This window comes from Hyaena hyaena, unplaced genomic scaffold (assembly GCF_003009895.1).
Source record: "Hyaena hyaena isolate Hyena2069 unplaced genomic scaffold, ASM300989v1 scaffold_551, whole genome shotgun sequence".
Lineage (NCBI taxonomy): Eukaryota > Metazoa > Chordata > Mammalia > Carnivora > Hyaenidae > Hyaena > Hyaena hyaena.
This window is the reverse complement of record NW_024081183.1, coordinates 890,356-906,034: the sequence shown is the minus strand read 5'-3', so window position 1 is coordinate 906,034 and position 15,679 is coordinate 890,356. Positions and strand designations below refer to the sequence as shown.

Genomic DNA, 15,679 nt, shown 5'->3' with positions numbered 1-15,679 from the left:
GTGTGAAGATGAAACAAAAGAAAGAGATGGGTAGGGGGCAGGGGAGGAATGAGGGGGGGGCTTGGATCCTTGATCTCAAAGCTATACCTCTACGGTAGCAGCCCCTTTCCCATACTGTGAGTTAGTGAGCTTCCCTTATCCAAAAACGCCTGAAACTCCGCTACTCTGAACGTTTATGTGGGGGTAAGCGCTGTTCTTTCTTTGTTCTTCTTTCAGGACGCAAAGGCTCCGGAGAGACAGGTCAAGGGGAAAGAGACTGTTAGGAGCAGCAAAATGTCCCTCAGTAAGGAAGAAAGGCATTGTGGGAGCATCCCAAGAGGACCCTCTGGGATTAGCCAAGCTGTGGACGAGGGCTGCACAAGACAAGAGCATTAGTCACTGGTTACGCAGATCCTAGCGCGGTTCTTAGTCACAGAGCTCTCTCTGCAGCTGGCTCCTCATTCCCGAGGGTCAAGTCCAGGGCCAAGCCCCTTCTAGAGGAACATGCTGGGGGGGAGGGGGAGAGGGGGAGGGAGATCCCTTGCCCTCATGCCCCAGAAAGGGGCCCACGATTACCTGAGCCGTAAGCACCTGTGGCCCGCGGCCTCCTCCTCTCTCCAGCTGCCCAGGAGGGATGGGGGTGCAGGGATGGAAGAGTGAGGGGGACGCGGAAACAGAGAAAGAAAGAGGACAATGGAATGAATGGAGGAGGTGCTGGGCAAGGACAGTGCGGAGAGCTCCCCCACTCAGACCCTTAGAGCCCCAGGTGACAAACAGGTGAGTCCAGCCTGGCCTCGGCAGAGAGGCTTTCCGTCTGTACCTGTCAGGCCATGCGGCCTCATGACGAAGCCGGGGGAGCCCCCAGAACAGGCCCAGACACCCACATGGTGGCTGCAGGCAGGTCTGAGAGAGGATGAGACAAAGAATGGAAGAGGAAGAGGAGAAGCAAGAGGAGGTGGCGGCCCCGGGGGGCCCCTACCTTTCCCCAGGGCAGAAGGAGGCGCTGCCCGGCCGGTGGCAGGTGGCAACGGGCGGGTAACGGGAGGGTGCTCCATCGGGTACCGGCGCCCGCCGCACCTCCAGGGGCCGTAGGCCCCCGTTGCGGGCCCGTTGCACGTGCTCAAACAAGAGGGCCAGCTCTCTGCAGGAGAGGGCGCCGTCAGCGGCGGGCAGGGCCGTGGCACCGCCCTCTCACCTGGTGGGCGCCGAGCTCCAGAGCGCAGATCCTGCCAGGCTCTGCCTCTAGAGGTGCTCAGCAAACACCCCAAGCCAGAACAGGCAGGGTCGCAGGTGGGACAGACTAGCCTCCCTCCCTCCCTTTCTGCACACGGTTCTTGGGAAATCCTCAGGGCTGCCAAGTACGGTTTTGCAGGCTGGGCACAATGTGAGGGCACCCTCAGAAGGTGGCCAAGTGGAAGCTCAAATCTGGCCCATTCTCAGCCCATCAAGCAGAGTGCCCAGACATGAAGCTGTGCCTCCCTGGAGGCCAGCGGCAGCCCTGAAACCCTCACCCTCTAGACCCAACTGGATTGTAGGGGGAAACTGAGTCTCGGGAGAGAGATTTGATAGGGTGGCTAGCCCAGCTTCCCACTCCTGCCACTGTGTTCTTGGAGACTAGATTGGGGCTCAGCTTCTTCCTGACCCTCCAGGCTATTTCCTGTTTCCATAAGCCAAGGAGGACATCTCCCCTGTGCCTTCCCATTGTATGGATGGGGAAACTGAGCTCCAAGGAGCAGGAGGCCCATGGACCTAGAATCTCCAAACCAACCTTTGTTCCTCTTGCTGGCGGGCCCAATTCTACTCCCAAATCTTCCCTCCCCCTCACATACATCATATTTCTAACAAACCAGCCCCTGCCCCGCCCCCCAAGGCTACCCCTGGAAAGGGAGGCTCCTTCTACGACCCCGGTGTCTGAGGTGGGAGCTTGCCTCTGTCAAGCGGAGATGCAGGGGCGACCCAGTGTGATTCTGGGAGGCCCCCTTCCCAGCCCCTTCTCTCCCGTTCCTCCCTTAGGAAGCCCCTGGAGGCAGGAGGAGCGGGGAGGGGGAGGAGGGGTGAGTAGAATCACGCAACAGCTGCTCTTGGAGACTAACAAGGATACAGCCGCCGCCCGCAGGAGCGCTGAGCACAGCAGCCTAGCCCAGCCTTGTGCTTGATGCCCGCCTGCCCGCGGGACTGAGCCACATTCCGTGGTCCCCACTCCTGCCCAAGGGCCTGGCCAGGCACCTGGCCACACAAACCTCGGCGATGGCTACTAATAACCTTCTTCGCGGAGCCACCCCCGGGTGCAATCCTACCCTGGCCTGGGCCGGTGGGACAAGCCCACTGCTGGGCCAGTAAAAATAGGGACATATTCACACACAGGGGTGCTAGGGGTGTGCCTGCACCCTGCTCTGGCACACGTGTTCTTGCCCATACCACCCTTCCTCTACCCAGCCGCAGTGTGCCCGGCCGGCAAGGGCTAACCCTACCCTCAGCTCAGAGGGGAGAGGAGCTGGCTGTCCACCGCCCTGAACGGCAGCATGTGGGTCAGCATGCGGACTGCCAGCCGGGGTGCAGCCCCACGGGGCAGGGCTCCGTCGCTCGCCCTGCGCCCAGTGTCCAGCGCCTCCCTGGGGTAGAGCAGAGTGCGAGGGAAGACACTCTGGGCTCTGCGTTACATTGGATTCGCAGAGCCAGCCCAGTAAGTCCTCTGGGAGCCCTCACCCCTTTCCCACTCTCCAAGGCTCTGTCCCAGCCACTAGTCATGGCCAGCCCACACCCGCCCATTTCCCCCGGGGGCAGGGCCTACCTGAACGATGGGAGGATGCTGTCATAGTAGTACCAGGTGGCCGTCAGGTAGGCCCGGCTCGTGTCGGTGGAGTACAGGCGCCACGCAGCCTGGTCGTATTAAAGGAGAGGAAGGTGGGGGCGGGGGGGGGGGGGGGAACAAGGCACAGGCATCAGGTAAGCCTCTCAGCCCCTCACCGGCCCTCTGCCCTCCAAGGAACCCAGTCCTTGGGTCAGCTGACGGAGACTCAGNGAACGATGGGAGGATGCTGTCATAGTAGTACCAGGTGGCCGTCAGGTAGGACCCAGGTCTGTCGGTGGAGTACAATGCTCATGTTCTTTCTATACATTAAAGGAGGGGGAGGTGGGGGGGGGGGGGGGGGGGAGAACAAGGCACAGGCATCAGGTAAGCCTCTCAGCCCCTCACCGGCCCTCTGCCCTCCAAGGAACCCAGTCCTTGGGTCAGCTGACGGAGACTCAGCTCCAATTCCACAGCCACCAGCAGGGCCCGACAGACTTCCCCAAGGCGGTGAGCCGGTGTGGCCCGGCAGATGTGGCTGTCTGGTCCCGGCTTCACCCCTTACTGGCATGGACAAATGAAGAAAAGCAGCTGAACCCCCGTTTCCTCATCTGTAAACTGAATATACCACTCCTTACCTAACAGGGTGTTATGAGGACTAAAAGGGCAAATGTCTCTTAAATGCCAAGTGCAGCGCCTGGTACATGGAAAGCGCTTAATACCAGGCTCCCCTGTCGAACACTCCTGTTTCCTCCTATTCCCGCAGCTAGTAAACATCCATTCATTGTGTACTTGGTTAGTGACTTCCTCTCCCCCTAGACTCTAAGCTGTGTCTTGGTCACTGCTGTATCCTTTGGCACATAATAGGTGCTCTGCAAAGATTAGGGGAATAAATACTGACTGAGCGGGTTATAATTGCTAATAACGCGTCCACCCCATCTTCCGCAGCTGCCTGTCGCTCACTGCCCACGGGGTTGAGGAGGGAAGGAGAGAGTGTCACAGCATCACCTACCAACCCCCTCAGCATCCACAGACTCACAGAATCTCCTCTGCAGCAGGAGGGAGGAGGGCTGGACAAGAGGAAGGATTGTCCCTCTCCCTCCAGGTAAGGAGAAGAGCCAAAGAGAGGCTGTGAGTGGCGTGATGGGGGGAGCAGGGAGGCGTGGACAAAGGATAACTGAGCCCTGGATGCCCCCCCTTCGGGCGCCTCTTGTCCTTAAAGGGACTGCCCACTGCTGACCTCACTGGCCAGGCACCTCCTCGGACAGGAATATTTTTACTTCCTGCTTGCCTAGGCCCCTGGCTTGAGCTGGGGGAGCAGCTGCCAGAGCTGTCTCATTAATTATGGGCACCACAATGCCAGCTGTCTCTTGGCATGGACAGCACCAGCCGCCTGCCCCTACAATGCCCCTTGGAAGGCCAGCTCCCAGGGGACAAGGGCCATTGTGCCCCAAGGGAGGCTGAGAAGGAAAGGCTGGGCTGGTGGCCGGAGATAGCAGGGATGGGGAGGGGGTTCTACCCTGGGGAGGAGAGATAAGTGGGGGTGAGTCAGACTTGGCTGCGGGAGCTCGAGGCTGGCACACTGGGAGCAGGCCAAACGGGGATGTGCCAGTATTCCCTGAACTACTTCCCGCAGGGGCTTCTCCTGCACACACCCTCACTAGAGAGAAGCCAGGGCTGAGTCACAGAGTCCTATAAAATCGGGGACCTCGCCTCAGCCCATGCCCTATCAGAACGCTTCAGAACAGTGGGGGAAACCGAGACCACACGCTCCTGGGTTTCATCCCCCTCCTCCCCCACAGTCCTTCTCTGCGGGCCCAGTCACTAAAGGCCGATGAGGTTCCTAAAAGCTTAGTTTTGGACATCTTGTCTCCTCCGTCTTTCCTCTCCCTGCTGGGTGAGCTCATCCGTGCCCTGGGCTTCGTTACTGTGGTAGTGCAATGGCTCCGAGCCTTCTCCGCCCTGCATGCCCCTCTCCATTCAGCTGCACCCCCGCACGCGCAGCTGCCCCCCCCCCCAACATTGTCAGACTCCACGAGCTCCAGCCCAACTCATATCCCTCATGTCCCAGATCGGGTCCCCCTCCACTGAGGAAGGCCATCGATCGTCCAGCTGGGCAAGCCAGAAACCTGGAAGTCACCCCCACACACACCTCCCTCACTCCTGAGGCCACTAATTTCACCTCCTAAATACGCAGAATCGGCCCACTTCTTCCTATCTTGTCTGTTGCTATGCCAGTCTGAGTCGCCCAACGCCCTGCCTTGCCCACACTGTCGCCAGAGCCTCTTGTCGTCTCCCACATGCACCTGGGTCACCCTCCAATCCATTCACCTCTCTTCGAAGCACAAATCTGATCCTGTCACCCATTCTTCCTGCTTCATACCTGTCCGTGGTTCCTCAGTGCTCTTAGGAAAATGTGAAACCCCTCCCCGTGGCCCTCAGATCTGGCCTCACCCACTTACCCAAACCCTTCCTCCTTGAGCTTTCTGTTCCAGCCTCCCTAGCTTCCTCCCAGTTGACCAAACACGCCATGCTCCCTTCCACCACAGGGCCTTTGCACATGCTGTTCCTTATATTGAATGCTCCCCCTTTACCTCTACACCTAGTTGACTCCTACTGGTCCTCCAGCTCTCAACTCAAGTGTCAATTTCCCTGGGTCATCATCCCTGAGTTCCCCCTTCAAGGTCAGATCAGGCCAGGACCCTGTTAAACACTCTTCAGAGAACTGTTTCTTTCTTTCAAAGTGTTTACCTCAGTCTATAGCTACAACATTCATCGTGTGAGTGCCTGTGGAAGGAACCAGAGTCGGGTGCAGCACAGGCTTACTGATGGCTGCACCTTTGGGCAGCAGGACAAGGGGCCCTAGGCCCCTCTCCACTGCGGGCCATCTAGAGCTGGGGCTGGAGCTGGACAGCGGGGCAGCTCTGGGGAGTCCTGAACTGGGCCCGAGGAGTAAGGGAAGTTTCTAGTAGTCCCAGTTAGCATCCAGTTAGCATCCCAGCTCTGCCACTGACTTGGCACGTGACCCCAGAAGAGTCACATCTGCTCTCTGAGCCTCAACGTGGAGCCAAGATCGCAAAACTGGGACACCTGGGTCAGCATAGAGTTGACACACCAGCTCATGTCATGCCTCCTTGGCGTCTCGCACCTGGATGAGGTTAGCTGCAGGCATCCGCCTCTTCTCGAAGTGCTTCTGCCGGTGCTGCTCCTGCACCTTAAGGGCGAAGCCAGAGCCAAGGATGCCCTAGGGGGATAGGTGTGGTTGGGGAAGGGGATGTGGGGGGTAGGGACAGCAGAAGGCAGAGAAGGTCTCCATCACTGCCCATCTGGGATGTCCCCTTCCCATCCATGCAAATGCAGGATAGGGGCTTAGCAGGCTCTACACCCAGGACCTCTCTCCCCAGGATGGGAGACCCTAGGTGGATGGGGACTCACGGCAGGCAAGGCAAAGAAGGAGATGCCTAGTAAGGCGAAGCCGGCAGCCAGGACCCTGCCCAGCCATGTGTGCGGTGTCTTGTCACCATAGCCAATGGTTGTCAGTGTGATCTGGGGACACAAACAGTTTACCCTCAGGGCTGGTCTCGGGAGCCACCCGCAAGAGCTCGTTGGGGCCCGTTGGGGCCCGGCAGGTGGGAGACTGATCATGAGGGGGGTGCCCTATGGCCGCTCACAGGGGCTGGTTAGGGGCATAGATGGACCCCTCCCCATCCCTCCACCATGCTGGTCAGGGGTAAGGTCACAAGGGCTTCCCGTGTGGGGAACTACACGGAGCTCAAGCAGATCTACTGGGGCAGGTTGGGGACTAACACAGGGGCTGGTCACAGGGGGCCCCAGCCTTAGCAGAGAGGACAGAGACAGGCCCACTCTACCCTGAGTCAGGGTCACAGTGGTCACACAGGGGAAGGTCCCAGGGAGAAAGGGAGACCTGCACAGACCCTCACGCACCGTCCCCCACCAGAGCGAGTCGGCATAGGAGGAGAAGTCAGAGTTGGCGTCTTTCTCGGCCAGATACACCAGGAAGGAGGCGAAGATGAGCACCAGGAACCCAATGTACCAGGCGGTGATGAGCTCCTGCGGGGGAAGCAAGGGTGAACATGTTAGGAGGGCCGAGCCAGAGCGGAATAAGGAAGCGCCTAACACTGTGCCTACCTGGGAAAGGGGGGAGGGTGGGAGGTTCCCCGAATGGCCCCTGAGAGGTGTTCTGGAGGGGGGATTAAGGCTCCCCACCACTCCCCAGAGCCTGGGGCGTCTCTGTCTTTCCCAGCTCCTCCTTCCTGGGAGACCCTGACCCGCCTTCCCGATGGCCGGGCCCTCACAGAGCCTCAGGGTACGCCCCCGGCCCCGCCCTTGACTTCCCCTCCAGGTTCCACATTCAGACTTCAGTCCCCAGGCCCGCCGCCCCCCAACACTCCACACACCAGACATCTAGTCCCTCCCCTCTCTCCCCGCCTAGCTCCCCACTTTGCTGTGCACATAGACTCCCCGAACCCAGAAGCTTCCGAGTTAGCCCCTCAAGCCCCGCCTCCTGGCCTGCACCTGCCCTCCTCCCCTCCCCCCCGCAGACCCGGACCTTTTGGCCTCAAAGATCTTCCCCTGCGGCCTGGCCCCTGCCGGGTCCACAGTCTCCCCTACCCTGGGGGCTGGGCTCGGGCCCTGCCCCCGCCACTTCCGGCGTCTGCCCTCAGCCCCGGCCCCGGGAGACGCCCCGCCAGCGCACCTTGCTGTGCGCGTAGACCACGGAGCCCAGCAGCTTCCAGGTGCCGCCGCGGCGGTCCATGCGCACCATGCGCAGGATCTGCAGGAAGCGCATGCTGCGCAGCGCGGACGTGGCGAAGATGTTGCCCTGCGTGCCCGCGGCGATGACGGCCACCGAGGCCACGAACACGATGAAGTCTGCACGGGCGGGACAGCCGAGGTCACAGCCTTGCTGGGGAGCCAAGTCGCCCACCGTGCATCGGGACCGCGGTAGGGGCTGGGGAATCCTGGGTCTGTGGGTGGGGGGTGGGGGGTGGAGGGAAGTGGGAGGGGCGTGGGGGCGTGGCGGGGGAGGATCGGGAGCATCCGTGGAATCTCTGCCAGCAGCCAGGGTCTGGGTCAGGGGTGGCGTCAGGGCGTCAACCCTGGGGTTCGGGGTCAGGGGTCAGGCGACGGCAGGGCAGGCCTTATTACCGATGACACAGAAGGGTTTTCTGGCAAAGCGGAAGCGGCCCTGCCATCCTCGGTAGCGGCAGCAGCATCCCGCGGACCAAACGCGAATGATGTACTCCAGGCCAAACACCACGATCATCACGAATTCCTGTGGGACCAGGGGCCTGAGTTCTCGGCTCCATCCTCCAGGAGCGAGGGCCCAGGTCCCAAGGTACTGGCCCAGCCCGGGGTCCTTGGGTCAGGGGTACCAGGAGTTCCTCAGACCACCTCTCCTGGCTGTTCTTACACCTGGCTGGACCCGAGGAGAGTTCCAGAAGGCTCGTGGCCTCTTCCACAGACCCAAAGGCCCAAGTCTGTCTTCCATTTCCTGTCCACCAGCTGTCTGGCTTTTTCTGACCTTCACTCTGCCCTCCCCCTCCCAGCTATCCCAGACTCAGTAACCCTGACTGGGTGACATAAGGGGTGGCTTGCTGTCAGCTGTCCACTTCCAAGGTGCTTCTGTTTAGAGAGAGAGAAAAAAAAATCACACCAGGGGTTGAGTTAGTGGTTGGAGTCCTGAGAAGGAGTGGGGCTTTTTCACCTCTTATCTGAGCCCAACATCAGCCCTGGCTTTGTGGCAGGGCGTCCCTTGGCACTTGCTATGAAGCAGGAGACGAAGTCCAGAGAGGGGCAGCCATCAACTCAGGGAACACAGCACAGCAAGCCACTCTCTGAGCCACAGGATGAGAAGCCTCTCTCTACCTCTACCCTGAACCAAGGTGCTACCCTACACAGCCTCGCTCAGACCTGGCACTCACCAAGATGAGGAGACATTCGTTGGCAAGTTCCTGGTGCTCCTGAATTGTGGACAGCACGGACAGCACCAGGCAGCTGAAGACCAGCAAAAATCTGCAATAGCAGCACGGGGAGGGTTAGACTGCTGCACAGACAAGACAGCGGAGGAGCCCCTGGCGGGGGGCCGTGGCGTCACAGGAGGAGAGAAGCATTATTTGGGAAGAATTATCTGGAAGGCAGAATGAGAATGTGCTAGGCACCAAAGGGAGAAGAAGCCCCAGGGTCTGGGCTGCTGAACTCACAGACACCTTACAGGCCTCCCTGTTCCCTTCCATGCAGGCTGCTGCCTAGGGAGGTGGTCACCCCGCTGTGGGGGGCCGCAGGTCTGTCTGGGCTGGTGGTTGAAGGCACCACAGTCAGGAAGCGCCTCCAGGCTCAGCCATTCACAAGTGGCGCCCTTACTTCTTAAGAGAAGTATCTAGGGGCGCCTGGGTGGCTTAGTCGGTTAAGCGACCGACTTTCCCTTAGGTCATGATCTCGCGGTTCGTGGGTTCGAGCCCTGCGTCGGGCTCTGTGCTGACTGCCAGCTCAGAGCCTGGAGCCTGTTTCAGTCTGTGACTCCCTCTCTCTCTGACCCTCCCCTGCTCACGCTGTCTCTCTCTCTCTCTCTCTCCTAGAAATAAAATAAATTTTAAAAAATTATTAAAAAAAAAAAAAAGAGAGACAGAGAGAAGTATCTAGAGGTCGGCTGGGGGGCCAGGGACGGTGAGAAGCTGAGGGAAGGGTCCCTGTTCCCTATGAACTTCAAGGTTGGCAGGAGCATCATTTCATTTGCAGAATGGGGACAACTGCCTCTGCCGTCGTGGGCTCTTAAGTAATTAAATAATGAGATAACTATGAAAGGAAAGGGCACTGAGGATAAGGAAGGAGGGAAGGATGCAGTGGGGTAGGAAGGGGAACCGGGCCCCATGGAGGCCTGGAACTCCCCTGAGGGCTGTGGGAAGCCGAGAGAGAGCCCAGCTCATCCAACTCTCCCCCCAACGCCAATCGCACACATGAGGAAACTGAGGCCCAGACAGGGAAAAGGATTCCCCCAAGGTCACTCAGTATGTCCCGGACAGAGGTGAGAATAGAGCCGAGGTTCCCCACTTCCCAGTGGATGGGAAGATGCGGAAAGGGCACAAGGAGGGAGGCTGGCGGCCTCAGTATGTGATCACGTGCAGGGGCAACACGAGGAAGCTGGACTCCCGGAAGCGGAAGCGCGCCTCTTTGGGAGGGGGATGTGGCGGACACGCAGGTGCCCCGGAAGAGACTTCGGGGTGGGGGCATGGGCGTCTCGGGAAACACAACCCTTATGAACTGACCCACAGCCTTCCCCAAAGGGCCGCAGCGTCTCCCCAGCTGGAGCCGCTGAAACATCCCAGCGTTGGAGCCTGCTGAGTCTCTGCTCACCCTCTGCTCTGGGAAGCCTCCGGGGTGCCCTCCACGCTACTGTTTCTTCTTCAGGGCGCCCCTTCCCGGCGCTTGCTTGAGTGTAGTGGCCCACGAAACTTCCTATATGGCTTCATTTGTGTTCATGTGTCATGGCGCCAGGGGCATGGGCTCAGGGGCAGAGAGACCTCGGTTCAAATCCTGGGCCAGCTTGTACAGTCCCCTCCCTTCCCTGAGCCGGTCTCCACATCTGCACAGCGGGAGATGATGGGAAGATAGACCTGTGAAGGGCATGGATCTACCTCCCTGGACAGGGGCTCCCAGCCTGCTTGGAGGGCAGGCTTAGGGCTGCATCCCAGCACCCGCTCCTGGGTAGAGGAGGCAGGTGGCAGATGTCAGGAAAGGGTTTTGAATGAATGGGTGAGGAGGAGGCCTCCTTGGCCAGTTCCCGGCGAGAGCTGAGTCAGCGAAGACAGAAGGCACAGGCAGAGGCGGGGGGGAGAGCACCGGCTCCTCGTGTTCAATAATTAACCACAGAAAAGGCAGCAGCCACAATCCCCCAGGGAGGGGGAAGGCCGCTGACCCAGGGCTCAGGGGCAGAGGGCCTGTCCCCCCCACACACCCCGCTGATGTCATCTCATTCAGCCCCCTCTCCTGGGAAGGGCTGCAGCCAAATCTTGATGGTCCTTCACCCCAGCCCTGGACAGAAATCCTTCCTTCCCAGGGCTCTGCTGACGTCAGAGCCTCAGGTGAGTGGGCCACGCTAGGGGCTTCCTGCTGAGACCTTCAGGGATTTATTTTTCTCAACACTGTTCTTTCTATGTCTGTAGTTACATGTCTATAAAATGGACACATCACAGTAGGCTAAGTGAAAGCAGATTATAAAACCTGAAGGGCCATGTGCTCCCAATTTTAATTTTAAAAAATTTTTAAATGTTTATTTATGTTGAGAGAGTGTGAGCAGGGAAGAGGCAGAGAAGGGGGGGGGGGGGAGAAAGAGAATCCCAAGCAGGCTCCACACTGTCAGCACAGAGCCTGACACGGGGCTTGAACTCACGAACTGTGAGATCATGACCTGAGCCAAAATAGAGAATCAGACGCCCAACTGAAGAGTCACCCAGGCGGCCCCAAAATATCTACATTTTTAAAATGAGGAGGATCCCTGCTTGGGGTTCTCTCTCTTTGCCCCTCCCCCGTGCATATGCACTTTCTCTCTCAAAATAAAAAATAAAATATAGAGATTTTTTTATATTCATACCAAGAGTCAGCAGGGCTTATCTCAGGGTGGCTAGATTAAGAGTGATTTGGCTTTTGTTTTGCTTTTTTGCTTCTCTGCATTTTCTCATATTTTATGAGAATAAACAAGGGTAATAACAAACTAATGGGAATTTTTAATTGCCTTTCCTTAAAAATACAGAGAAAGAGCCACCTTCAGTCCTGCCCCCACCTCTTTGCCATAACCGCCTTTGCCATCTTGCAGGAGTCAGGGGTGGCAGCCTCTCCCCAGGGGTACTGCTCACATGTCTAGCTGTCTACTCAGCTTCCCTTCTCAGAGGTCTGGTGGCTTCTCAGACCAGACATGTTCAAAACCAAATTCAGCTTGCCCTTGAATCCTGTTCCCCTCCCATCTCCCCATCCCACTTCATGGCACCACCTGCTGCCCAGGGGCTCAGGCCAAAAGCTAAGAGTTGCCTTTGATTTTCCCTTTCCCTCACCCTCCACATCCTGTCCTTCAGCAATTTCTATTGGCTCTACCTTCAGAATAAATCCCTGCACAGTCCACAGCTCACCGCCCTGACCAAGCTGCCACCACCTCGCCTCTGACTGACCTCCCTGCCTCTACTCTGGCCCAACTGTGCCCGCTCTCTCCAAAGAAGCTGGGGTGATCTTCCTACAATGCAAAGCTGGAAGCCATCACTGTCCTCAGACTCAGTCTACTGACTTCCAAATTCCCAACACATTTGAGAGTGAACATTAAACTCCTCCGCATGTGCAGCAAGGCCCTGTGAGCTCCAGCCCCCACCCCACCTCTCAGACTGGATCCCCTCGCCTCCCCCACCTCCATCCCTTCGCTCCCGATGATGATCCTGACCTCCACGCCGTTTCTGGAACACCAAACTTATTTCCACCTCTAGGCTTTGCTCTTGCTTTGTTGCTTCCTCTGCCTATTTATTGCTCCCTTACTCATCCAGGTCCCTGTTCAAACATCACTTCTTTGGAGAGGCTTTCCCCAACCACCCCCTCTCCAAAATAATAGCCCCATCCCCACTCTCTCTCTCCTTGCTCTGCTTTATTTTTTCACAGACTGAGTAAATGAATAGCAGAAATTCACATGAAACAAACATTAAAGCACCATGTTGCCAAAGCCCCCGATTTGTGCCCACTGAAAAGGGTCCCAAAGCTCTAAGCACATCCATCCCTGACCTGTTGGACACTCCCCCCCCCCCCCCCCCCCCCCCCCCCCCAGTATCCTCAGGGAAGAGAAGGCAGGTCTCTGACCTTGACCAACTTCATGTGGTAGACTGTTTAAAAAGCCCCTGAACTTCACCTCCTCTGCCTTCATACACTGGATGGGAGTCTCTCCACCCTAGATGCTCAATACAGTGGAACAGATATGCTAAATCTGATAAAGAACATCTTTGTCCAAAATATCAAGGCACCCGAATGAATAATTATCCCCATCTTCCAGATGAACAAATGGGGCCCAGGGAGGAGGGATAGACTTGCTCCAAATCAGTGAATCAGTGTGATCTCTCAGGCTACGTTGGTCCTCCTGAGGGGTCCTCACACAGACACCCACTCTTGGGATAGCAGAAGGGCGATCACTGTCTGGAGATTAGGCAGAGAGGAGACAGGGAGAAGGAGCCCTAAGCCAGAGTCTCATTGTGTCTCCTAGAACCACCGTGTGGTTTCATTCATGCAACAAATAAGGACTAAGGATGGTCTCTGGCCCCCTGTGGGACCCCAGTTTCTCTATGTCTAGAATTATCGGTGGTATGCAGGAGCTGGCTGGCTTGGGCCATCTATAATTGCCCCAACAGAGAGGTAGGACTGACAGCCTCCTTCTGGAGCACCTTTGCCCATCATGTGTGGCTGCGATTGGGGCCCGTGTCCTCCCTTGCCCAGCCCAGGAGGCAGGGCTGGGACAGGTGGGTGCTGCCTGGCTGGCTCTCCCTGGCTGGGCTTATCCTGAGGCTCATCACAGCCCTTCCACACCTCCACCCCCATGCTGTGACTATCCCGCTCATTCAGGAGGGCAGCGAGGAGATTAGGGACTGAATAGGTAGCTGGTTTGCTTACTTCTGTGGTTCTCGAACCACAGCTGGTGTCAGAATCACCCAGAGGACTTGTTAAGATACTGACTTCTGGGCTTCACTCCTAGAATGTGAGTATGAGGCGGGCCTGAGGATTTGCATGTCCACACAGTTCCCTGGTGATACTAGTGCTGCTCCTCCGGGAACCACACTTTGAGAATCACTGGCTCAGCTGGTAGGCATGCTTGTGGCGGACTCGGTTATTAGCCAACTCACGGCTTTTTTAACAACTGCAATTATTGCCTTCCCCGCCTCACCTGCCCCCACCACCTTCCTGAAATCATTGCCCAGAGACAGCCACAGGGCAGAGGTAGTGAGGAAAGCCCTACTGGGGAGCTGGGTCTCATGCCACCATCAACATCACCACCAATTCACTGTGCGATCCCCAAAAACTGGGCCAAGCCCTCCCCATGCTTGTTTTTTAATTACTCCTCACAACAACCCCGTGAGAGCAGGATCATAATCACCCAAGGCTTATCAGTGAGAAAACATAGGCCCCGAAAGGCACTCTATGATGAATTATAAGGGAAGATTTTTACGGCATGTGAATTATAGCTCAATAAAGCAGTTCTTTAAAAGGAAAAAAAGAAAGGCACACTAGATTGTCCAAAGGTCATAAAACCAGGACCTAAACCCAAGTCCACCTGGACCACCAAGCCATACTACCTCTCCGGGCCTCAGTTTCCCCATCTGTAACATGAAGCAGGGGACGTCAGCCTTATGACTCTCTATCAGAGGGGTAGAAGGGAAAGGGTCAGCCATGAGCTCAGTTCCAGATTCTCTGGGGATGTCCCCTGAGAGACAGATGCTTGGAGGCTAAAGAGGTGGGGATAGGAGGTGGGGGTCGCACAGCAGAAAAGGGTTTATCTTCTAACCTCTGAGCCACGTTCACTTAAGAAATGTTCTTTGCTATCTATACCCAGCCAGGTTGATTGTAAAGCCAGAAATGAATAACCCAACCCCCCCCCCAAGAAATTAACAACTATTACCAAGCGGTGATAGGATGGAACAAGGGGATAATAGAATGCCACGGGAGTTGGGGGGACCCTAAGACAGCTTCCACAGAGCCAACATGGAGGGATCAGTGAAGACTCGAGGGGGTGACAGCCACTGCCCCCAGCAGGGGAAGCAGGATATATGCGGGCACCTGAGGCATGGGGCCCAGCAGTTCTGGGTGATGCAGGGCTGAAGTGAAGGGGCAGTGGACAAACCAGAGGGCCAGATCCAGTGGGTGCTCCCTAAGGCGTTATGAATGTTATCCTCAAGGCAAGGGGGAGCCATTGGAGCCTTTCAAGGGAGGAATGACGCTGTGTGCGATGTGCCCCAGGACCACCACTCAGGGGTAGTGTGGAGCATGGACTGGAGGCGGGGAGACTGATCGGGAAAAGCAGGTATAAAGTCCCCCAATAATTCAGATGAGAGATGAAGGGGACAGCGCCCAAGAGAAGTGGGTGGGTGGAGGTTTCAGGGAAGAGGATTTGGTGATTATTTGGCAATGGGGACAAAGGAGGGAGAATGACTCTCTTATTTCTGGTGCAGGCACCAGGTGGGTGAAGGCACCGTGAGAGAGCAGACAGGAGAGACCCCGCTGAAGGGGCAGCTGTGGGCGATGAGCTCCATTTGGGACGCGTGGAGACAGACAGGGCTGCGGCACCCTGTGCAGACACTCCCGGGCATGAAGAGAGACCGAAGCCAGAAGTGCAGATGTGGGGCACCTCAGGGTAGAGGCCCTGAGAGTGGCCAGGACAGTTCAGAGAGCAGGTGGCACCTTTGGAGAAGGACCCAGTGGGAGCCCAGAGGCGCAGAGGGAGGAGACACACTCCACCCAGACTCGGAAGGAGCTGCCAGCGAGATGGGAGGGAAACCAGGAGAAAGAAGCGGCAGGGATGCCAAGCAAGAGGGTTTCAAGGAGGGAGCGAATGCCGGTGTCAAATGCTGCCAAGAGGTCAGACAAGATAAGGCCTGAAAAATGTCCACTGGATTTGGTGACAAGCCGGTCCCTGGGCACCTTGGCAAGGGCAGCGGAGACCAAGGGGAGGCCTGGCACAGGCCCAGGTGGGACGAGAAAGGGAGAGGGGCGGCGATAAAGAGGAAACAGAGAGCATACGGGTGGCTAAAGAAGTCTGACGGCACAGAGTAGAGACAGACAGTAGCTGGAGAAGGATGCGGAGCACAGGGACTGGGCTTTGTTTTTTATTTTAAGATTCAAGCCAGAGTGGAGCCAAGAGAGGGAAGTTGAAGATGG

The 15,679-nt window shown here is 57.4% G+C and overlaps 1 protein-coding gene across 1 annotated transcript in view; it reads right to left on the bottom strand.

Moving 5' to 3' along the window:
- Positions 1–15,679, bottom strand: part of KCNQ4 (potassium voltage-gated channel subfamily Q member 4) — a 54,324-nt gene that overhangs the window by 14,941 nt on the left and 23,704 nt on the right. The window contains exons 2-9 of the mRNA XM_039255918.1: positions 8,713–8,803; positions 7,937–8,063; positions 7,485–7,660; positions 6,713–6,838; positions 6,203–6,313; positions 5,916–6,011; positions 2,771–2,859; positions 959–1,120 (exon numbers count right to left, since the gene is read on the bottom strand). Coding sequence (XP_039111849.1) covers positions 959–1,120; positions 2,771–2,859; positions 5,916–6,011; positions 6,203–6,313; positions 6,713–6,838; positions 7,485–7,660; positions 7,937–8,063; positions 8,713–8,803 — 978 coding nt within the window. The remainder of the gene's footprint in view (positions 1–958; positions 1,121–2,770; positions 2,860–5,915; positions 6,012–6,202; positions 6,314–6,712; positions 6,839–7,484; positions 7,661–7,936; positions 8,064–8,712; positions 8,804–15,679) is intronic.